Below are 23,461 nucleotides of genomic sequence, written 5' to 3' on the forward strand. Positions count from 1 at the left end.
GATGTATGTTTTCATGAGCATTGGAAGGTGTTTGTTTGTTCTGTTTAAGGCAGGGTTTTTCTATGTAGTCCTGGATGCCATAGAACTCTCCCTGGCCTCAAACTCAGAGACACACCTGCCTCTGTCTCACAAGTGCTAGGATTACAGGCATGCATCACCGTCACCTGGTGAACATTGTAAGTTCTTATCTCCACACACCTGTAGAATTTGAATTTATTGCTGAAATCTGAGCTTCTTTAACCCTCTGCTTGATCTGCCTCATGATGATTTGGAAACGCCTAGACCTGACTGGTTATGCTTGGAACATAGAATTCACATGCTGCTCACTGGAAGATGGAGAGGCCAGCCTCCTAACTGGGTATGTGGGCACTGAGAAAGAAGAGAGCCCACTTAGTCTACAAGGTGATTAACTCAGATGTGTTTTCTGTAGATCCGGTCAGCCTCATGCACTGGAAGAGAAGAACGTGGGTTGTGTTGCTGCTGTTGTTGCTCTTTGCTGGGTTTTAATTCATCATCATGTTATTTTAGTTCAAGGGCCTCAGGAAGTATAGAGTACACAGGAAGAGTCACTCAAGAGCAACGACTAAACACATTGTACAGCAAGTGCTACAGTTCAGGTTGGCGTGGCCCGAGCTCATCCTATGCTGAGGAGCCAGCCTGGAGAACACAGAGTATTCCTGACTCCAGCACACATATTGCAACTTACTTTATTTTAAAAGCAAATGGCCCTTATGATAACCTAACTCGCTTGTGTTCATTCGTTGTCTTATGTAGTCAAAAGACAGTTCTCAGTAGGACAGAAAATCCCTGTGTATTTCTCCAGATAGCCTTCTGTTTTAGCGGACCTTTTCCTGGCAGGATAGAACTATGCTGTGTGTAATTGCTCCGCCAGCCTCATCTCGCCATTGCTGATGAGCCAGTTATGGAGACGGGCTGTCCGAGGCTGGAGGAGGAGCTCTTTAGCCCCGGGGTTTTTTCTAGCAACTTCAAAAACTTGGGCAGAGAGTATTTCATCATAAAGGGGTGAGTGGTATTGACATGTTGCCTATGACACAGACTGAAAGCCAGTGATTTATCTATGTTTAGGGAGGTAGACTTTTCAAAACCCAACATGGAGGTCATTCAGTGGAGTTAGTAGTAAAGACAGTTATCAAGTGCACGAGGCTGACCGGATCTACCAAAAGCACTTCCGTCTGAGTTAATCACCTGGTAGACTAAGTGGGCTCTCTTCTTTCTCAGTGCCCACATACCCAGTTAGGAGGCTGGCCTCTCCATCTTCCAGTGAGCAGCATGTGAACTCTATGTCCCAAGCATAACCAGTCATATTGTGGTGGTTTTGATCAAAACTGCCAGAAGAGGTTCATGTATCCACACGCTGAAGAACTGTTTGGAAAGGTCTAGAAGGTGTGGCCTTGTTGGAGGAGGTGTGTCACTGGGGGTGGGCTTTGAGGTTTCAGAAGTCCATGCCTGTCTGCTCCCTACCATGATGATAATAAACTGACCTTATGCCCCTGTAAGGAAGCCCCCAGTTAAACACTCTCTGTGAGCTGCCTTGATCGTGATGTCTTCTCACAGTGACACTAACCTGACTAAGACAAGCATCTTCCCAGCATTCTTCCATTCCTCAACTTTTCTGGACCTGCCTCCAATACAGTTATTTCTTATACCAGCGACCAATCTCTACAAGTTCATAGAATGGTTTCTAGGGAGATGGTTTATTTAAAACGCACAACAGTCCTGGGAGTCAGGTCTTGTCAACAGTATCTTCATTTGACAGATGAGCAAACCAATGACACGCACTGAAACATCTCAAACCACAAAACCTGGAAAACACATAAATGCCAAGAGCCTCAAATTCCATCACAAATTGTGATCAAAATAACTGGCAAGTGCAGGGACTTTACTCTGTGATGGGTAGTGGGCTCAAACTTTGTACACATGATCAGACACCTTCTTCTGGCTTCTGCAAGCACCTGCACTCATGTGAATACACCCCACCCCCATACACATAACTAAAAATTAATATAAAAAAAGAAGCAAATGAAGCCGGGTGGTGGTGGTGCACGCCTTTAATCCCAGCACTTGGGAGGCAGAGGCAGGCGGATCTCTGAGTTCGAGGCCAGCCTGGTCTACAGAGTGAGTTCCAGGACAGCCAAGGCTATACAGAGAAACCCTGTCTCAAAAAACCAAAAAAAAAAAAAAAAAAAAAAACAAAAACACAAACAAAAAAAAAAAAAAAAAAAAAGCAAATGTGAACACCGTAAAGTTTTTCTTATGTGGAAACCTTTCTCCTGATTGGTGGGAGGCTCGGTGCTGAGTGGAAGCTTGATTTCTACTTATTCTTGTTCATGCAACAAAATAGAGCGGAGAGGTCAGGTCAGGGCTCCCAGACAGCATTTTTTTCCCACAGGAGAAAGCCACTGTCTGAACAGGAGGTTGCTCATTAAATCAGTCACTGGGAAAATTGACAGCTACCCTGGCAGGCAAGTTCCTCCAACTGAAAGCTGAGAGCTAAGAAAGACCCCAAGCCTCATTCTCAGAAATCCTCACTTCTGACTCACGGCAACGACATGAAATTTGAGAGTAAGAGTGATTGAATAACTGATGCACAGTCTCTCTCTCTCTCTCTCTCTCTCTCTCTCTCTCTCTCTCTCTCTCCATTCCCCTTCTCTCCTTTCTTCCAACATGTTGCCATATCTTGTTGGAGGAGAAAGAAACTGGCATTTTCAGTGAGTCTTGTGGCCCTTCATAGCTTTCCAGACCTTGAAATGGAAGCTGGTGTCCTGAGCCCAGATTTTCATGACAGCTGATGTGACCCCATGGAAGCCACCTGACCTGCTCCTAGTTTCCTCAGTGTAAGTCAGAGGTGGATGTGCTGCTCTCCATCTTTCAGACAGTGCTAGACATGGTCTTCCATTGATGGGCTTGTTTATGGATCGACCCCTGTAGGTGGCAGCACTGTCAATTTGGAGGCTGGATTTTCCCATGAATCTGAATCAGGCTCTCACTCCCATGCAGCATAGCCATGCTTAGCTACAGGGAAAGCTTCTGTTGCCCATCTTCTGATGCCATCAGAAAGGAAGGTATTTTGGTTCAGTGTATGTATGGGGTCTCTTGTTTGTGTGCTTTTGAAAGATGGTCAGGACAGTTTAGAGAAACGGCCCATACATCTGCATCTTCATTCAGTTAGTCCATTATGAACATTTAAAACGCAAAGTTAAAAAGCAAACTGCTAGATGAGAGATGGCTCAGGAGTTAAGAACACTGACTGCTCTTCCAGAGGTCCTGAGTTCAATTCCCAGCAACCACATGGTGACTCATAACCATCTGTAATGGGATCTGATGCCCTCTTCGGGTATGTCTGAAGACAGCTACAGTGTGCTCATATACATAAAATAAATAAATCTTTAAAAAAAAAACAAGACAAAACTATAAACAGCAACAATAACACTCCCAAACAAAAAACAACACAAAAGCACAACAAGTACCTGCATACACACACTGGTGTCCATGGTGTCTGTACTAGTTACCTCCCTACCAGCTGTACATATGGCACCCTTATCCCACATTCCCATCAGCACAGGCCTTATCTGCTTTCTTTATTATAGCCACTCTGACTGGGGCAAGATGGACTCTCAGTGCAGCTATAATTTGCGTTTCCCTCAGGGCTCAGGATGTTGGTCATGGTTTCAACACTTACTTGGCCATTTATATTTCTGGTTTTGAGAACTGTCTACTCAGCTCATGACTCCACTGGCTGACTAGAAAATCCACTTCTTTGTGTTTAAGTTTTGTATTTCTTTGCATAGTCTAAATACTGTCTGATGCCCCTTCACTTCGTGTGGTGTCTCCCTTATTGTGCAGTTAGGTTTTAATTCTGTGTAATCCCATTGGTCGATCCTCCAGATTACTCTCCATGCTGTTGGAATTCTCAGCCTATGCCTGTATCTTAAAATGGTTTCCTTTGGAAGTTCCCAGCCTTAGGTTTAGGCCTTTGATCCATTGTGAACTGGTTTTTGTACACATTGTCTGGGATCTAGTCTCACTCTTCCACATGTAGAAATCCAGTTTCTCAGCACTGTTTGCTAAAGAAGCTTTCTTATTTCCTGAGTATATTTTGACACTATTGCCAAGAATTATGTGGCAAGGGCTGGGCAGGGTCAGTTTCTGGGTCCTCTGCTGTATTCCCACTGTCAGACATTTGAAAGTGGGTTTTGTTTATGACAATGTTGTCACTCATAGCATAAAAGATGGAGTGCTTTCTCCATCTTATGCATACACAAGTCTAGACTGCTTTTCTCTGAAGCTCTAAACGCTGCTAGTGGAGTCTTTCACTGAGGTCATTGATGAAAAGCTCAACAGCAGTGGCTCTAGATTTCCACCAGGGGGCGGTAGAGGTCTACAATAGGACGTGTCTGAGCTGGTTATACTCATTTGGTTCTTTGGAAACAAAAGTGGTAACAGATCCTGTGTTGACTTAAGAAAGAACAGTTACCTTGGCCAGGGATCAGTGGGGCTCCTCTGTAGCCCCCCCCATAGCCTTCAACTCAGATTCAAGCACTCCTCCTGCCTCAGCTTCCAGACTAATCTGGGACCACAGGTTTTCCACAATACACCCTGATCCCTATGGGTTGTTAGAGGGTGGGAGTTGCCAATCTTATAGAAAGCTTGGGATATAATTATTCTTCGGAGAATAAACAATTTGTTTTAAATAAATTGAAACATGCCCCCTATCTGCTTTGGTTTTTGTGAGACAGGGTCTTTCTGTGTAAGTCAAGTCTGATCAGAAACTTGTGCTTCTCCTTTGTCTGCTTCCCAACTGCTGTAAGTACAAGTTCACACACCCAGTTTGAATTATGGACTGGTAAGAATTCAAAGATGTAACAAAAGAGGATCAGATGACTTGACACAAAACCCATTACCAGAGCTGCAGGTTTTGTTCCAAGACTCGGGGTTTGCCGGACTTTCAAGGGGGTGAAGGGAGCAGTAGCAGACACTATTCTCAGTAAAGAAAAGCTGCTGGGCCCTGTCTGTTACAGTGTTTCTGTTCCTGCCTCTGCAGGGCCCAGGTCTAGGGGCCTCCAAACAGTGCTTATCAAAGAATAAGGTGTTAGCAAGAACTAAGAGAACGAACTATAGCTGTCCTAGAAAGCAAGCACCCCAGGGGCCGAGCTCAGTAGTATAACTCCTGCCCACATGCCCAAGGCTCTGGGTTCCATTCCCAGCACTGAAATAAAATAAAATAAAATAAAATAAAATAAAATAAAATAAAATAGGCTCGCTGGATTGTCTTCTTTAGTCTGCTAGTTTTGTCTGGAATTACATGCTATGGAATGACTCATGAGGAAGGGAGGTAGAAACCACCAAGCAGAATTTGTCTTTATTCCCAGAAAGAATGGATGTGAAGAAGCATCTTTTAGACACCCAATGGTGTTGGGGTGGGGGCAGGGTGCACAAGCATGCACATGTCACAAGGTCATGTTGCAATATAGGTTTGGGAGAATCCATACCAATTTTCAGGGCATCTTCAAATTTACATAAGATCCTAGGCTCTCAGCTGTCTTAAGATGACATGTCTGCTTTCTGTAGCATCCGCCTGTAATTACCCAGCAGTGAACTCTACTTATGTTAGTAAGGGTGGGGCCACAGGCTGGGAAAGGCTCTTGCATATTTTCTTTGTGGGTAAGACAAAACGGGGTGTCCCTCTAGGACCACAGTCACCTGGGTTACACAGTCCTTTCTGAGTGCCAAGCTGCCCTGTCTGATCTTGAGTAGCTCAGGGGAGTGACACTTGGTTCTTCAGTCTTAAGTGAATTTGCCGCCCAGAACCCTTTGTAGTTCTAGAAAATGACACAGCACCTTCATCTATAATATTAAAAGAAATGGTTACTAGACTGTAGTTGTAATCATGGCACCGTGGTATTGAAAGAGACTTGTGAAGTTACAGTTACTCTGTGTTTCTTGCTGGACTTGTTGGGCACTTGGAAGTCCCAGGCTACCTGTCCTGTACTCAGACAGCACAATTTCTGGGAAATTCTTTCTTTCTTTGTCCTTATTATATATATTCATTGTACATTGTACTTTGTTATACAACATTTTCAGCCTACCTAACTCCCCTTACCTGGTACCCACTGGTCCACGAGCTCTCAACAGTCTATAGATGTCTCATTCCTTTACCTGAAAGCCTTCCATTCTCACATCCTGTTTCACTGTGGTACTAAATGCCTTTACCAACTTGATCACTCCATTTCCCCAAAGACCTAAATTTTTTATTACATTTTTATTTACTTCATATGTGTGCATGGGTAGGTAGGTGTGGCCACAATGTGTGTGGAACTCAGATAAGAAATTTCAAGAGTTGGTCCTTTGTTTCCTTCTTCCCTCTCTCCCTCCCTCCTTTTTTTTCTGCCTGCCTGACTTCTTTCTTTCCTTCCTCCTTCCTTTTTCCCTTCCTTCCTCCTTTCTTTGCCCCGGTATAGGCTTTCTCTTTGAGGTCATTCTGTTAACTCTGTTTCACAGCTGAGCAGCAGAGGAAAAGCTGGAGAGATGGCTCTGAGCCTGTTAAGAGCACTGGTTGTCTGTTCCTCCATAGGACCAGGTGTCCACTCCCAGAACCCGCATGGCAGGTCACAACCCTCTGTAACTCTAGTTCTAGGGTATCCAAGACCCTCTTGGATGTTTTGGGTACCAGACACACACATGATGTACATATGTATGCAGGCAAAACACCCATCCCCACTCTCCCACAAAGACAGGCAGAAGTCTAAGAGAGGTTTGGTGATGCTCACTCAAGTCACAGGTGGGTCTGTAGCTGAGTCCCAGCTAACACTGCTCCACTCCACCCCATTACAGCACTTCCTTACTGTGACTGACAGTCCGGGACTGGGTCTAAGAGCCTGTGTCCCACTGTAGCCTCGTGGGAGAGGTCGCATGTTTACTTGTGTAAATTGTCCAAGTTTCCTACAGTAATGCATTATTTTGTAATTAGAAATCAATCAATCGTTCAAGGAAAAAAAAAAAAAAAGAACTGGTATTTAAAAAAAATCCAGAAAACACATCTCACTCTTCTTGTCTCAGAACCTGGAATGCCAGGAAAATGGCTGCTCTGTCTCTTCAAACGCTTTGAAATTAAAATTTCAGGTACTCCATTGTAGAAAAATTAAGGTTTTTAAATTTAAAAAACAGAGCCTCCTTGCACCCTCCAACCCTGCACTTCAGAATTGTTTACAAAATTTCTCTTAAAATCTCTTAAGGTTGGAAGTCTAGTCCTGTGTGAAGGACCCTGTGTCCTGCTGCCCTGCACATTGCACTGTGAAGCTCAGAGATAAGGTGATGAGGGAACCTGGTGGGTGGGGCATGGGTAAATCCGAACCACAGCCTGCAAGTCAAAGTTGTCAGTTCTTCCAGACTAGGGAGAAGGACTGGTGGTGGGTACTATTTGGAACCAAAATGTTTGTTCCCTTGTTTGTCTGTTTTGGTTTTTTTTTTTTTTAATAGATTCTGGACAGGGTTGGCTCAAACATTTGAATGAGTTGGGAAACATCTGTCTTGACCAAAACTTCTGTCCCAGTTTCATCCGGATCGCTCTCTTGCTCCTTTAGTGGGGAGAGAGGAAGGCAGTGGCAGCTGGGAGGACAGGCGGGATGGCCAGCGCGCGGGTGGTGCAAGCACCTGAACTTGAGAGAGACTAGGTCTGGGCAGCTGAGGCTACGGAGCCCCGGAAAACCCCCGAGGGCGAGTGCTCGGCCGGCCGGGGAGGAGCCGAGCACAGCGTCTGAGTCGGGCTGAGTGAAGTAAAACAGAGCGGCGCCTCGGCACCATTACCTTCAATTATGATAATTGGTGCTCTCCAGCGGGTGCATTCCCCCAGGGAGCTTGCCACGTCTCAGTCCTTCACTTCCTCGCTCACTGCTGGAGGCTGAGCCTCTGTCTCCTAGCTCGCTGACTCCTCTGTTCTGTTCATCGTCTTTTTGGACGCGGTGGGGTATGTTTATCTGTAGAACGGGGTGGTCCCTGTGAGAAACTGCGGTTTATTTTTTTGTATTTTTGATGAAAATTTAGAGCCCTTCCCCCGTTTATTTTATAATTAACGTCTACACGTTCCTTTCTTGCATACCAATAGAACAGAAAACAGCACGCGCAGAGAGAGAGAGAGAGAAAGAGAGAGAGAGAGAGAGAGAGAGAGAGAGAGAGAGAGAGAGAGAGAGTCTGACTGAGACATAAGCACAGACACTCCTCGAGTCAGTTCTCTGGATGTGTTCTCCTCATCCTCTTAAGTCAGCTAAACCTTTATTTTCTCCTCTAAGTCCTGGCTGGGGCTGGACTTTGACTGGGTGACTGGAAAGATTCAAGACCTGAAAGTGCATTGGTTGATCCTTTTACCCGTGACCTCTGGTAATATCCCAAACAGTAGTCCCCACCCCCACCCCCGAGTTGTTTGCACTCAGAAGTTCTAGAAAAACTACAGATATTTAACCTTCAAGGTTAAAGGTTAAGAAAAGGAATATACGGTGCTCATTCCCACCCTGTTCTTCAAACCTACCTTATTATTAAGCAGTTTGGGTCTAGCAGCATAGCTCAGTGGTTGTGGGCTTCCTAGCCTGTGAGAGGCCCTGGATGATCGTCTCATCTCACAGCACCGAATAATAACAACAGCTAGAAGAATTTTTAAATATAATAAAATCAGATAGCCCCTGAGGATGAGGCAGGTGGATTATAATTAATTTGAGAGCATGCCTCTTTTTCAGTAGTTTTAATCCTGGAGGCTGGGATTGGAGTTCCGATAGTAAAGGATTTGCCTAGAATGCTGGGAGCTTTGATCTTCAATACCATGTAAAGCAGCAAAAGCCTGGAATCCTGCCTGGATCTGGAGGAGGAAGATGAGAAGTTCATGGTCATCTTTGGCTATATATTGTCTGTATACTGAATTCAGGCCAGCCTGGGCTACGTGACACCATGCCTCAAAAGGAAAAAAATGCAGGGCATGTTGATGCAAGTATGCCCTTAATTAATGGCGACTTCATTGTGTAATGCTCTGACAGTGAATAAGCAACTTGAGACATTAATAATAATAATAATAATAATAATAATAATAATAATAATAATGTCACAGAATGGGAAGTGGGTGTTCCAAAGGCCCCCTCTACAGTGGGCGATCTTTCACGAGTTTCCTAGTTTGGAGGCATGAATTATAGCTGCCTGTGAAGAGCTAAGCTTCTTGCATAATGGTAAGTTAGCTGACCAATTTGTCTTGCCTGATTCTTGGACTCCTACCAAGTGTGGGAGCAAATCTTCCCTGGCAAGACTTAGGCCCTTCAGAGATACCATCACCCTGTCCCAGCTGGAGGCTGGGTTGGCAGTGGCATTGTTCACGCTTCAAATCTTCAGCTCAAGGGAGGGGAAAATCCTAAAGTCACCTGGGAGGGAAGTCCCAAGCCATTATGGATGCATTCAGATGATTAAACATTACTTTGAGCAAATGCTTTGTTTCTAGGAAAGTATCATTTACTATTTCCATAGGGTTTTACAGAGAACATAAACACTAGCATCTGAATCTGCACTATTGAGACTCTCAGGGCAGGGAGGCTGCCTACCACTGCTGCCTTCCTCATTTGATGGGTGAAGATCCTGAGTTACAGAGAAAGGCATTTGTTTTGCACCAACCTTATATCACACTTAGTCACGGAGCGTATACAGCTCATGTCAGGCGTATATTCCCTTCTCTCCACTCACCTCGTTACTGAAGTTATAGCTATTCCCTTCAAAATTGGGTCACCAACAGGAATTCATTCAAAATGAAATTTATGCAGGACTACAATGTGAAAGCATCAACAGGAATAGAAAGGATGATGGAAGTGTGTGTGTGTGTGTGTGTGTGTGTGTGTACGTGTGTGAGAGTGTACGTGTGTGCAGCTGTGTGTATGTGAGTGTGTATGTGTGTGACTGTATGTATGTGTGTCTGTATGTATATGTGTCTGTATGTGAATGTGAATGTGTGTGTGTATGTGTGTATGTGTGTGTGCGTGTACGTGTGCATGTGTGCAGCTGTGTGTATGTGAGTGTGTATGGGTGTGACTGTATGTATGTGTGTCTGTATGTATATGTGTCTGTATGTGAATGTGTGTGTGTCTGTGTGTGTCTGTGTGTGTGTGTGTCTGTGTGTGTGTGTGAGAGAGAGAGAGAGAGAGAGAGAGAGAGAGAGAGCAAGTATGTAGGGGGGAGCTGCTAAGCATTGAACTCAGGGCCTTTATTTGAATAAAGCAAGTGCTCTCCCAGTGAGCTAAGTTCCAATAAGAAATGTTTGCTTATTGTGAAGGGCTTTATAATCTCTTGACGGAGCCAATGGAAAAGGAAGTTGGCTAACCATGTAGACTCCTTTAGAGACCTCTCCTATACTCCTGAGAGTTCATGAGATTTGGCTAAGTCGTACAGGCTGTGACACAGAGCCCCAAAGAGACAAGAGACTGTAAAGTTGGTGCGTTTTGCTCCGGTGTTACAAGTAGACTGGCAGGCAGCAGCATCTGCTCACTGAAGCACAGGTACCTCACCACACGACTCCAGAACCCCAAACCCACACTACACCTGTGGGGAAAGCCCTTAATTATGGCGATTATTAATAATAGTGATTATTCACTCCAAATTTTCGTGTGTTTCAAGAAGTAGATGAAAAGTACTCTTAGTTACTTTTCATCAACTAAAAAGACAGGGCTCATAGTCCACTATGAGTAGTCCACAAGCCAAAATAGCCCTGGACTCTGGAAAGTTCTGCATCATTACCTGGTTACATTATTTATCATTCAACTCTAAAATGCAAGGAATCATGTGGTAATTAGAAAGGAAATGAACCAAAAAGACAAATACTAACTGATTCATGTGAGGGATAAGAAAACACCCATCTGGTAAAATACCAAGTGCAGGGCTGGCAAGATGTCTCAGTGGGTAGAAGCATTTGCCTCCATGCCTGATAGCCTGAGTTAACTTCTCAGGAACCACATGGTACAAGAAAAGAATCCATTCTCATTAGGTGTCCTCTGACCGCCACACATACACATTAAAAAAATAATAATGTAATAAAGAAAACTTTTTAAAGAAAGAAATTAAAAGTAAAACCATGTTTGCCACAGGCAAGAATGGTTAGAGAGGAAGGAAGTTGGGAGTTGTTGACCAAAGGATAGAAAATGAGGTAGGTTAAATAAGTTGAAGAGATAGGCTGTACAGTGTGGCAGCTATAGCCAGTGACAATACATTGTAGTCATCAAAAATGCAGGCATAAGTTCAGTGCTGCCATCACAGAAATGATAACGATGCAAGGTGGTCCATTTGGCTAGAATCAGCCATTCCAGAACATACAGACTTTAAACTGCTATGCCACATACCACGAATACATGCAATTTTGCCTGTCAATTTTAAAAAGTAATCTCAAAAAAACATTATAGTGAAAAAGATAAACAGCAGCCACACCAGAAAAAGTGACGGCAAATGGGTTTGCAAAGTTCCACTGCAAAAGGCCTCAGTTTCTGTCTCAGTGAGATTTCAGTTGGGAGAAGTCATCACTGGGCCATCAAAGACAAGTGGGAAAAGGCAGCAGAGTGGCCAAAAAGAAACAATGCCAAGTGTCATCTGACATCAGCAAGGATCTAAATATTTTCTATCACACAAACATGTCAAAGCTCTCAGATTTCGATGGCTTAAACATAAATGAGTTTTAATACTAAAAAATAATGTGTTACCCACTAAAGGGATGGAACAGACCGGTCCATGCTAGTTCCCCACCACTGTATGGGATTGATTCAGCACATGAGTATAAAACAAAAATGAATTTAAATTCATTATTTGATACCTGGTAGGTCAAACTAGCGGGCCACTGGACACTTTTTTTTTTTTTTTTTTTGAAAGTTCATTATCTTGACTGGTTGGTAGAAGGTGATCACATTATACAATCCAATAGAACAAAGGCTTTTGCAGAGACCAGCGATGGCACAGAATATAGTCAATACTGTTTGATAATGCCCATGACCAAGATTCCAATGATCTTAAGGGAAGATTCTGTTGTACCACAAATTTAGTACTCTGTCTTATTTGTTTATTTACTTTAAAATCTTAACTCAGTAACAACTCACTGCTTTGTGTAAGACCTCAAAAGCATAAGAACACATTGGAATGTAAATTGAGTTTCAGTCTCTGACTTTCCTTCCCAGATCTTATCACATTACCGCCCAGACTGTGCAACTAGCCTTCTTCAGGTGGCTGTCCCTTTACCCCTCTTTCCATAATGGAAGAAAAATGAACAATCAAAACCAAACAGACAGCTAAAACCCCCTAACCTCTTAACTGGTCCCTTCATCTGAACTCATCTCTTATCTTTGACCTTAGTTTCCTGAAAACAAATACTGAAAGAAAATGATTTTGTTTACTTTGCTGTTGTTTTGTTTTTCAAGATAGAGTTTCTCTGTGTAAACCTGGCTGTCCTGGAATTCACCAGGCTGGCCTCAAATTTAGAGATCCATCTGCCTCTGCCTCCTGAGTGTTGGGATAAAGGTATGAGACACCACCACCTGGTAAAAAAAATTTTTTTTTAAATTTTTTTAAAGCTTTAAAGCTACTATTAGGAACCCAGAGTGAACTGTAGCAGCCAGAAGACTATAGAATCGGGAAAGCACTGGGTCTCACCACTGCACTGCCATAGCTATACGGAGTGAAGAAGATGAACACAGGAAAGTAGTTAAGCCAGTCTCCCCCAGAACACAAAATGAAATTCCAAAGAAGCAGTTGTCCTTAAACATCTTAAATTGAATTAAAATTGCTGTCTGTTCTCTTGACTATTGATATGGACTCATAACTGACATATTATCCCTAACCCAATTTTGACTTTCCACATTGATTCAAACACTCCCATTCACTTAGTTGAAAAGCCCATTAAAGTACAAGCTTGTTTCTCTTAAAACTAATTTTTAGCCACTTAAGAAGTTTGACCAAGCAATAAGAGTTGAAATCTGAGCAATGCATCTCAAGTTCTTGCTCTGAATTATATTTGAACCAATATATAAATATAAACCTCAAAATGTAGATACTAATACCCTTAACAAATATGTAATAGTAAAAGACATTAATTTGAGGGGTTCTTTGATTTGTCAGTGAAAGAGCATTAAACTAGAAAGAGTTTCATGACTGGGATGTCGCTCAGTGGAAGGGCACTTGTCCTGCATGAACAACGCCCTGGATTTGATCTCCATATCACAGAAAGCAAAAGATAGAATAATTGTTGTTTAAAACAGGCTATAGCAGTGCCTGCCTGAAACCCTAGCACTTTAGGAGACTGAAGGAGAGAGGATTACAGTTCAAGTACACAGCGGTGCCATGCTTTCCTAAACGAAAAGTATGGGAAGCAGAATAGGGAGATGAGAAACTTACTAACAATCTTGAGTTTTCCAAGCCTGGAGAGTCATGATGTCTAAACTTAGGAATTGGATATACGAGGATCATGAATTCAAGGTTATCCTTGACTGCATGGAAAGTTCAGGGTCAGCCTGGGCTACATGAGACCCTGTTTCAACAAGATTTCTGAGTTAAGATTAAAGTAAAAAAGTAAAGATCGGTTTAGTGCTTAGTAAAGATGGTTTAATAGGGAAAGTGTTTGCCACACAAGAAGAAGAACCCACGTTCCACGCCTAGAACCACGAAAAAGCCAGGTATGGTAGTGAGCATGTTATCAGAATAAAGAACTAGAAATCCTCCTTCTTCTGCTTCCTATGCTCCCAACTCCCTCAAGAGATGGGAGACTCCCCCAGAAGCTTAAAGAACAGCTACCAGTAAACAACAAGGGAGACCATACCTCAAATGCGCAGGAAGGCAGAAATTAACCTCTAGCATGTGAGCACCTGCTGGAGACCCATTGGGATATAAATCTTTGCTCGTGGACACATTTCTTCATTGGCGGTTTCTGTGCAAGCATAGGGACTCCAGCTCTCCCTTCATCTCTGCATTTGTACATCTCCCTTGGAATGGTCTTCAGAGCTTGTCCTGTATCTCTGTCCAAAAAAAGACCCTAATCAGTTCACTGCGGGTCATGTGACCATCCATACACGACAGCATTCTTCTAGCCTGGTTTCTGCTGTGACGCTGTGACTTCCAGTGAGAAAAGGGATATTAACTGAGGCAAACTGGAGACACAGGGAGTGTGTGCTACAACCTGGTGTTCACCTGCAAATCCCCTTACACCTTCTTCAGCTAATGAAGTGTTTATCTGCATCAAAGGTAAATAGAATGACTCCTCTGTAGGTTTGGGTCTGTCCCTTGCTCCTTTCACCTACCATCCCTTCTTTGCCATCCTGTCTTCCTCCACAGTTAACTCAATCCATCCCTAAATTTCTGTGATCTGCTGCATTTGAAGTGGTCTTTACTAGGTAGGAGATAATCTCAATGCGACTGCTTTGAGGAGACCATCCCTGGGCATCTTCACCCTGCTGGGCTTCATCCTCAAATTATGCACCCAATTTCATGTCATCTTCTTTGTTGTGACACATTTTCTAGATGTCCAAATCTTTGTGATTCTAGACTCAGTGAGGTTTAATAGTGGGGACTCCAAACTGGCTGAATGACTATGCTCTGAAAGATGCCTCTTAGCTAACGGTTGATTCTCCAAGGTTAAGAGTGTATAATTATCTGAATACATGGTCCACAGGGCTCTTGGATTAACTCCCCAAAGTTCAAGAACAGCCAGGAATATACTGATGATGCTCTCTTCCTGTGGCTTACTGGGAACCCTTATCTGTTCAGTTTTCTCCTAAAACCTCTGCTGAACTTGCCCTATCTCCGTGTGTGTGTGTGTGTGTGTGTGTGTGTGTGTGTGTGTGTTTTGAGACACTTGAATTTGCAATCATCCTGCCTCTGCCTTCCAAACTGTGTACCCCACAATCAATTTACTTCCCTTCTTATATTTAAACTTGTAAAATTCTGTTGTCTGTTTTGAGTCAGGGTCTAGTTTGTAGCCCAAGCTGATATGGAACCCACTAACCAGTGGCTGGCCTCCAACTCTTGCCAATTCTCCAGCCTCAGCCACCCTAGAGCTTCCCAACTACTAGGATTACAACTGTGAACTTCACTCCCTCCTTTTAAAGTGTAGTTTTGACCTACCAAAGTAATAGAGATAAGATTATGAGATTATTTTCTTTTTTACACAAAAACAGTTTTTGAAGGTAGCTTCACTAACTTTCTGTCTCTGAAGACTTCCAACAAATTTACTAAGGTAGGTGTTTAGAAGGTTCCTCTTAGATTTTCAATCCAGAAGACATTTTCCTCCTAAGTTTTTGCTTTGCTGTGCTGGGAAGGAACCCAGAGCCTCAAGTGTTAGGGCAGTGACTCTGCGCTGGAAGCCTGTCTCCCAGCTTCTTATTCTTTACATCTGACTTCCCATTCTAAAAGACCTGGCTTTTATACTCTTTTCGTTTTAAATGTTAGCTGACCCTAAAAGTGAATTTTGCAGATGGTTTTCTTTTGCTTGGGGGAGGGAAAGTAAAAGACCATTCCCTCTGATAATAAAACCCTTAAACCCATTTCCCCTCAGACAACCAAACAGCATCTCATCTCCATCTTTGGTTCCTTAGGGCAGGCCGCCCTGCAAGCCCTAATAAATGACTTGGTATCTCAGGAAAGAGATCACTGTGGGGCTGATATTGATCAGGTCAGCGGGTGTGTTTGCCTGCGATTGTTTAGGGGGTGGTTAATTGAGTCTCGGCCAGTGTCGTCTAGCTGGCGCCGGGTGCTTTTGGATTTGCTAATTTTCGTTAAGTGTCTCTAGCAGGCTCCGGGTCCCCAGTCTACCCAGGAGAACCCAGTGGCTCCTACTGCTCAACAGTCTGTCTGTCTGGGCTTTATTGATCACAAGGCTGCCGGCTCGGGGCGGATGCGCCCGGGGGAGCCAGGGAGCCGGCAAAGAGCCGACTCCAGCTCCCGGCCGCCCCTTCCTGGCTCTGTGCACCCTACTCCTCCTCGGCCACACGCGGGCGGGCGGGGCCCAAGGCCATTGTTCCGTGGGGGTGGAGAGAAATGTGTGTCTCCCGGACTTGGTGGCCGGGGCCTGGTCACTGTCCCTCTGAGGCTCGGTGGCCGGGGCCTGGTCACTGTTCGTGGGAGTCCCGGCGGCAGGAGCCTGGGCACTGTCCAAGGGAGGCGGGATCCGGGTCTCGGAGGCTTGGGTATGATCACTATCCCTAGGGGGGTTCCGGGGCTAGGCAGCCCGGTATAGTTGCTCTCTCTGTGGGACTCTCTCTGTGGCGTCCCTTGCAGGTTTCAGGTGAGACAAAAGCGAAGCCACGTGGGGGACGCTGCTGGCCGGAAACTGAGCAGTGGGGGTCTCCAGCAAACTGAGAACATACCTAGAAGCTGGGCTCCGCGGCGCCTCTGAGGCTGCACGCGCAAGCATCCGCTAGGGGGAGCGCTGCGGCCGAGTCCACACTGCTACACGTCCGCGCCAGCGTGAGCCGGGAGGCCAGTGGGCCCTGGTCCGCGTCTGGCCCCGCCCCCTGCTCTTGGGCCGCGGGGCTAGAGGCATCCGCCAATCGGAGAGTGGAGGCGGGGCATAGGGCGGGGCCACGCTTGGCCGGCTCCGGGCGCCGGCCACTATTTACGGCGGGGACTCTGGCTGCCCGGTGGTTGCAGGCGCTGCCCGCTGCTGGTACGTCCGACTCCGGTCGGCCGTTCGTGGCTTGTGCGCGTGGTGGCGGGGCGAAGGGACGACCGCCGGGGAGCGCGCGGGGCCGGGAACGTGTCCTCGGTAGTCTTAGTCCCTCTCCATGCTCCGGCCCCCGCCCCGACACTGACGGCGCCCGGCGCGCCCCGGGGGTCGTAGTGCAGCCGCGCCTGGCTCCCGGAGCGACGAGGGGCGCGAGGCGTCAATGGATCGCCACTCCAGCTACATCTTCATCTGGCTGCAGCTGGAGCTCTGCGCCATGGCCGTGCTGCTCACTAAAGGTGAGTGCGGTGGGACTGTGTACCGGGACTGGGGACTTGGGGAGTCGGCCGTCCGGCTTGGTGAGCGGCGGTGAGGTTCCCGCCTTTGCCGTGGTCCGCTCCACGGCCCCGGGCCTGGCGCGTTAAAGGACAGCCAGACCTTGGGGCGGCTGGCCCGTGGTGAACTCCTGAACTCGGGGCCTGGAGATGACCAGACGCCGTTGGGCTCACGTACCCCGACGGGACGGTCCCGAGAACACGCAGATCCCAACTGGGCCGAGCAGGCATCTCTGTTGGTTGCCACTAAGTTTCTCCATGTATTTTTGGATGTCTGAGCTTGTGTCTACAGTGTCCTTAAGTTTGTTGGTGGTTTTTTTTTTTTTTTTTTTTTTCCTGAGTTGGGGCTTGTCTGTGTTCTTGACTTTCGTGCTTCTGAATTTCTGCACATGAGTGCTAGGGCCGTGTGTTTCTTCGCATGTCTGATTGTCTTGGAGTGTGCGTGTCAGCGGACCAGTGAGTGAGATTTCTTTGGGAATGTAGGAGTCTGAGGTGCCTGTTGAAGTGTGTCCTCTTGCTCTAGAGAGGTTGGGAAGAATAGGCGCTGTCATTCCCCTTTCCCGCTCCGTATTTTTACAGACGCTGCTGGGGGGGAAAAAAAAGGACAAAAATAGTTTTTTTTCCCCTCCAGCAGCGCTCACCTTTTAATGGAAATTCTCTTAACTCCCAGTTTCTCCCCTCACCATCGACTAGTTCTCTCCCCTCACTCTGCCTCCTGTTCTACAAACCCATTTTTTTCTTTTAAAAAGGGAAGCATTATTTAGTCTCTGACCCTCACCCCAAACACACTTTTCTCTAATTGCCATGTAGCAGGCCTGAGGTTAAAGGATAAGCCAGCCCAGCAAGGATGAGGTGCTACAGTATTTATTTATTTTGGAAGGAAGGGTGTAATTAGCCCTAAATAACAGCCCTTGCAGCCTGCAGAGGGGAGCCTCCTGGCCCTATCAAAGGCAGGCAGAACAGGGAGGGACTGGGGCTGACATGAAGTCACAGATACCGAAACTATGTGCCTGATAATGATATAATTAGGGGATCAGAGATTTCTGACTGCTGCGGACTTCAAAAGCTTTATTTAACAGAAGCCAGCAGCCTCTGCTGTAGCCATCTTGACTGGAGCAGACATTTTTGTTTAATCACTACATACAGTAACTAGAAAGGGGCAAACAGAAGAGCATTGTTCACTGTTTTAAAATACCAGTCCCCTTTTGGCCTTTGCATGCCACAGGAAGAAACCTTATGAAATGACAGAAATATAGTTTTAATACAGTAATACAAAAGTCCATTCTCCTTGTTGAAATGTGGCTCCAATTTTTCTTTAAAGTCTTAGAACTCTCTCAGTTACCTGTCAAAATTTTATTAAGACTGCTTTAGGTCACTGAAAATGTAGTATTTTAAATAGGCGCTCATAAACACTGAAGCAGCATTTTACTTCCGTTTAGTTTTCCCTCTCCGTACCAAATCTGAGGTTAATAGGCTCAAAGCAGACTTTTAATCTGTTTTATTTCTACTTTAAATCTGTATAGAATTTATCAGGCCAGGGATATGTAGTCATTATCACCTAAGACTGGTGAACTTTTATGCAAAGAATACCCTGAACTTGGAAGGAGGAGGAGAAAACAGAAAGGGATTGCTGTAGATTTGAGGATCTTATGTGAAGTAGAGGAGGCAGGAGAAGGGACCTGGACCCGTAACTAGGATAGCAAGGTTGGAGCTGGCCGGCTTTTCTTCCAACTGAAGTGTGAGCAGCCTGGGTGAAAACTGAGCACACCATGTGGTAGCCTGGAATTTGGACAGATAATTAAATGAGACACCTTACTCAGGCATTCACAGAAAGGAGCAGGAAGAGGAGTGAAGTTGGGGGAGGTTTGGAAAAGCCAAGGCTCTCAGTGTTGAATGTCAGAGTGGAGGTTTCAGTAAGTAGACAGATCTTCTGATTGGGACCTGCAACGGGAGATGTATGCATTAGTTTGGTTTACAGTAGTGAGCTGTGGCAGCCAACAGTGATGGGCGTTCACCTTTTCGGGCATCTCAGTTTCTTGTGATAGATAACTCTCAGGTCCACGGCCAAGAATGAAATCTTGCACTGTAACAAGATGTTAACAGAATCCTTGCAACTCATAGAATGAGTTTTATAAAAGAAACTTTAATCACTTCCTGGAGAAAAATTTGAGGTTTCCTTAAGGATTTTTCCTTCAACCAGCAGGGGATTTTTAGTTTTGAGTTTCCCAGTTTAGGTCACATGTTAAATTACATGTCAAGCTGAGGAGGAAGAGGAGGAGGAGGAGGAGTTAGTCTTGCAGTTTTACATCCCCCACTTTTATGACTTTCCATTTGGGCTGAAAGAAATTGACTTTGGCAAGCAAACCACTAATTGTAAACTGCCTAGTTCCTGTTTTACAATGTTCGGACTAAAAGCTCCTCAGCATGAAAGGATCTTTATAGGCAAAGTTTGCCTTTTCTAGAGAGATCCCAGATAGCTGCCAGTTTCATGGTTTGAAAACCTCCTGACCTGTGCAGTTTCTAGATTGTTGTGTCTGGTTAATAACTTTATAAGGTGTCAGCTCAGGTCTTACAATTTGGCTCAGTCCTCTGGGATGCCAAACAATTCAGTAGTTCCGATCAAATATTTATATAGACAAAACCCCAAAGCCTGACATTTTTATCTTGTATGGTTGTATAGCATAAAAAATATGTAAATAACATGATTTTACCTTACAACAAAAGGCAACATAGTGAAAACAGTTTCTCATCAAACCACAACATAGTTCATTACCCTTACTTATCACAAATCTCTTGTTGGGTTGCATATATTCCTAACAGTAGCTCATTGAAAGTTAATGCTTGCTTTGGGTGCCTTTCCGTCCCTGTGGGCTGCTGTTGGAGACAGTCATCTTGAATAATCTACAATAAGTGCCTCTGGGTTTGGGGCTCACCTGATGCTTATGCAGTTTCTTTGTTTGCAGGAGAGATCAGATGCTACTGTGATGCAGCTCACTGTGTGGCAACTGGTTACATGTGTAAGTCTGAGCTTAGTGCCTGCTTCTCCAGACTTCTTGATCCTCAGAACACCAATTCCCCACTCACCCATGGCTGCCTGGACTCACTTGCAAGCACAGCAGACATCTGCCGAACCAAACAGGCCCAAAACCACTCTGGCCCCACCATGCCCACTTTGGAATGCTGTCACGAAGACATGTGCAATTACCGAGGACTGCACGACGTCCTCTCTCCTCCTAAGGGCGAAGCCTCAGGTAGGTCCAAGATGTCCTGACCCAAAAGCCTGCCTGATCTATAGGCCTGTGACAGCAGCAACTTTGTATGTCTGCTATTGATTTTGTTGTTAATGTAATTAGAGACACCAGAGGGAGAGCATGGCTGGATGCAAAGACCGTCTCTAACTGCGTGGCTTTTATGTCTGCCTGAGCATTAGATGTCTCTGCATAATAGGCTTTGCCTGTTATTTGAACATTTTGAGGACATTAAAAGACCATTACATCCAAGTAATGACAGCCTGTAAACAAATGCATTTGTAACATGTAGTTTCTTGAAAATGGCTGGTAAGTTGCCCTTTAAATGAGCTTTCTTATGGAAAATGGCTGTGTGTTGATGTTTGCTTCTAGGAGGCAGTCACCCAGTTTGTTTGACCATTTTCTTTGTACTCTTTTAGGACAAGGAAACAGGTATCAGCATGACGGCAGCAGAAACCTCATCACTAAGGTGCAAGAGCTGACTTCCTCCAGAGAGCTGTGGTTCCGCGCAGCCGTGATAGCGGTTCCCATCGCTGGCGGACTGATCCTGGTACTGCTCATTATGTTAGCCTTGCGAATGCTGCGAAGTGAGAACAAGAGACTGCAGGATCAGCGGCAGCAGATGCTCTCCCGTTTGCACTATAGCTTTCACGGACACCATTCCAAGAAGGGGCAGGTTGCAAAGTTGGACTTGGAGTGCATGGTGCCCGTCAGTGGGCAGGAGAACTGCTGTCTGACCTGTGACAAAATGAGGCAAGCAGAGCTCAGTAATGAGAAGATCCTCTCCCTTGTGCACTGGGGCATGTACAGTGGTCATGGGAAGCTGGAATTCGTATGACAGTCGTGCCTGAACTGCAAACGGAACCCTTGAAGGCCTTCTGAGTTCTGCTGACAGGAGCACTTTTATCTGGAGACAACACTTCGTCATCTTGGAGAAACAAAATGACCTCTGAAAAGAGAATCGTGGGTATTTCTTCTGAAGGATTATTTGCACAGACTCTACAGTCAAATGGATTAATTTGCTTTAAAATTATAAAAAGCGAAGAGAGGACTCTGCACACTTTCCCAGGGTTCTTTGTGTCCCAGGGAGCCGCAACTGACTGAAATAAAAACACTGTGCTCTCTGTACGTTCCTACATCCTCATTTATTGTAAAGATTTTTTAAAATATATATATTTTTGTCCGAAAATCTAGTGGTGTCTTTCATGAATTAAAACTTCAGACTGGGGTGTAGAGAGGCTGGTGGTTTGGCAGACGGTGGTAAGATGCTTGTCTGGTGTCTGTGACATCCTGGCTGTGATTTCCCCAGCACCACAGAGAGCCAACCAGTAACAAAACATTTGATTTGGAAGAGTATGAGAGTTCATGTTAATTATATGAATGAAGACCTGTTTACTCAAACTTCTCAAATGTAGGTTTTGATCTTGTTCATTCTTATACAAACGTATAATTAATTCTCTTTGTGTAATGACCATTGTCTAGAGTCTCACAATTGTTTTCCAGAATGGTTCTGGTTTTAGTTTTCATCTAAGAACTTTGCTTGTTTGTGCTAAAAGTTATCTCTGGCCCTGTGCATGCTAAACACACACTCTACCACTAAGCTATGCCCCAAGCACTAGGCATTCCTCACTTATTTGTGCCAGACCAGATAGGACCTGAGTTTCTGAAGTTGCCGGAACAAAAGGAATGTCTCATCAGCTTCATCCCCTTTCTCTGCAAGGACTGTGTTCACCTCCCCCAACTCAAGAATGTCTTTAGTAAAGTTAACCACTGTCTACTGTGACAGTTTATTTTGTCTCAAACCAAATTAAATATTTTGTCTCCCAAACTAGCCAAACTTTATTAAGCAATGCTCCTGGTCTTTAAACATGATTATACTTACAGTATCTGTTTCTAAATATCTTTTTAATCCTTAAGAAGGCTTTCAGTAGTGAATGTCATTAAATTGACATTTTAAGAGCACAACTATTAGTTATCCCCTTCAGACTGTCCCTTTTACTAATATGACCAAATAGAACGTGACAGAACATGTTCTTTAGCCAGGAAAATAACATTTTGCCTCCTCTGACTTTCTTTACCTTGTTTATGGACCTTTTCCTCAAAATGGATTTTCGTTAGGTTAAATGTGAGAATTTGCCAATTTTTTTTCTTCTATTTTTATGTAGCTGACTCTTTTTTAACTTGAGCCTATAGCATGCATATTTGAAGATGAGATTTTCCTGTATCTTTGCATACTTCCACTATGGTACTAAACAGAATTTGAAGTTCTTCAAGAACGGTGCTACATGCATGGACTACTGAGAGGTGAAGTGACTAGCAGGGAAATGAGTGCCTACATTTTTTTCCCCTCAGGATAGGGTCTCACTAGGTATCTGGCTGTGCTGTAATTCACTGTGTAGACTAGACTAGACTCCAGCTCAGAGATTTGGCTGCCTCTGCCTCCCAAAGGTGGGATTTAAGGTGTGTAGCACTATGCCCAGTTTATATTTAAAGATTGTTTCAAGTGTCAATAGATGACAACCCCAAATAGGTTAGGTTCTGGAGTAAATTCTTATCTTAATAAGCAACAGTGCCCTTGGCTTTCTGTTTTTGGCAGCTCTCTGCCACGCACACCTGACAATTCTTATAAAAATAATCAGGTTTTATGTGCACTGCCCGCCAACCTAGTAGGTCCTCACTCCCCATGCTTGTCTCCAAGTGTCAAAGTCCCTCTGACTTTTCTGGGGACCCAGCTCTAGCTGCATGAGATAACACCCCTTTTCCTAGGAGCAAATCTTGTGTTTTGTCCTGACCTCTCCACAGCTTGCTCTGTTGATGAAAGTACTACAGGTTTTTTCTGCGTTTTGGCTTACTGGGCACTGCACAGACTGATTTCTGGCTTCACTGTGAGGACAAAACATTCACAGCAGGAAGCAGAACTGCCAATCTGCATTGGTGATCCAAGAGTGGTGTGATGATTCTCTCATTAGTTCATTCTCTCTTAGGGGTTGGTGTGTGTATTTTGAGGCAGCGGTGTAAGGCTCTACTACCCAGAACAGCCTTTGTTTAACAATGACATGGAACACTCCCCCAAAGTAATTTTCCTTTCTAAATGGAAACTTGCTCAAACCAGATGCAAATGGGGCTAAGATTGTCATGATGTTTCTGTATCTATACCCCGTAAGTCCCAGCCATTTTGGAAGAGATTGATCTGAACATGATTTTGTCTT

General features: G+C 44.7%; 2 protein-coding genes across 7 annotated transcripts in view; one reads left to right on the forward strand and one right to left on the reverse strand.

Moving 5' to 3' along the window:
* LOC117713529 (ral guanine nucleotide dissociation stimulator-like) overlaps nt 1-16,709 on the reverse strand; it is a 31,738-nt gene extending 15,029 nt beyond the window's left edge. The window contains exons 1-5 of one of the 5 annotated variants that reach the window (XR_013112316.1): nt 16,374-16,709; nt 13,832-14,027; nt 8,543-8,655; nt 7,825-7,994; nt 1,698-1,823 (exon numbers count right to left, since the gene is read on the reverse strand). The gene's annotated coding sequence lies outside the window, so the exon portion shown is untranslated. Of the gene's footprint in view, nt 1-1,697; nt 1,824-7,824; nt 8,014-8,542; nt 8,656-13,831; nt 14,028-16,373 lie in introns of those variants that run through there. The other 4 variants (XR_013112317.1, XR_013112319.1, XR_013112318.1 and 1 more) reach the window with 4 other exon arrangements.
* On the forward strand, nt 16,056-21,441 carry Bambi (BMP and activin membrane bound inhibitor). Of its 2 annotated transcripts, XM_076939602.1 has the most exons (4): nt 16,056-16,193; nt 16,285-16,968; nt 19,968-20,255; nt 20,672-21,441. In XM_076939602.1, exons 2-4 carry the CDS (start codon nt 16,893-16,895, stop codon nt 21,088-21,090), a joined length of 783 nt encoding a protein of 260 aa, XP_076795717.1. In that variant the 5' UTR covers nt 16,056-16,193; nt 16,285-16,892; the 3' UTR covers nt 21,091-21,441. The 2 variants fall into 2 exon arrangements, with proteins under 2 accessions (XP_076795717.1, XP_034365540.1); XM_034509649.2 differs by having other exon boundaries at nt 16,069-16,968.
* Nucleotides 21,442-23,461: the final 2,020 nt, after the last annotated feature.

Source organism: Arvicanthis niloticus, chromosome 8 (genome assembly GCF_011762505.2).
Source record: "Arvicanthis niloticus isolate mArvNil1 chromosome 8, mArvNil1.pat.X, whole genome shotgun sequence".
NCBI classification, from domain to species: Eukaryota; Metazoa; Chordata; class Mammalia; order Rodentia; family Muridae; genus Arvicanthis; species Arvicanthis niloticus.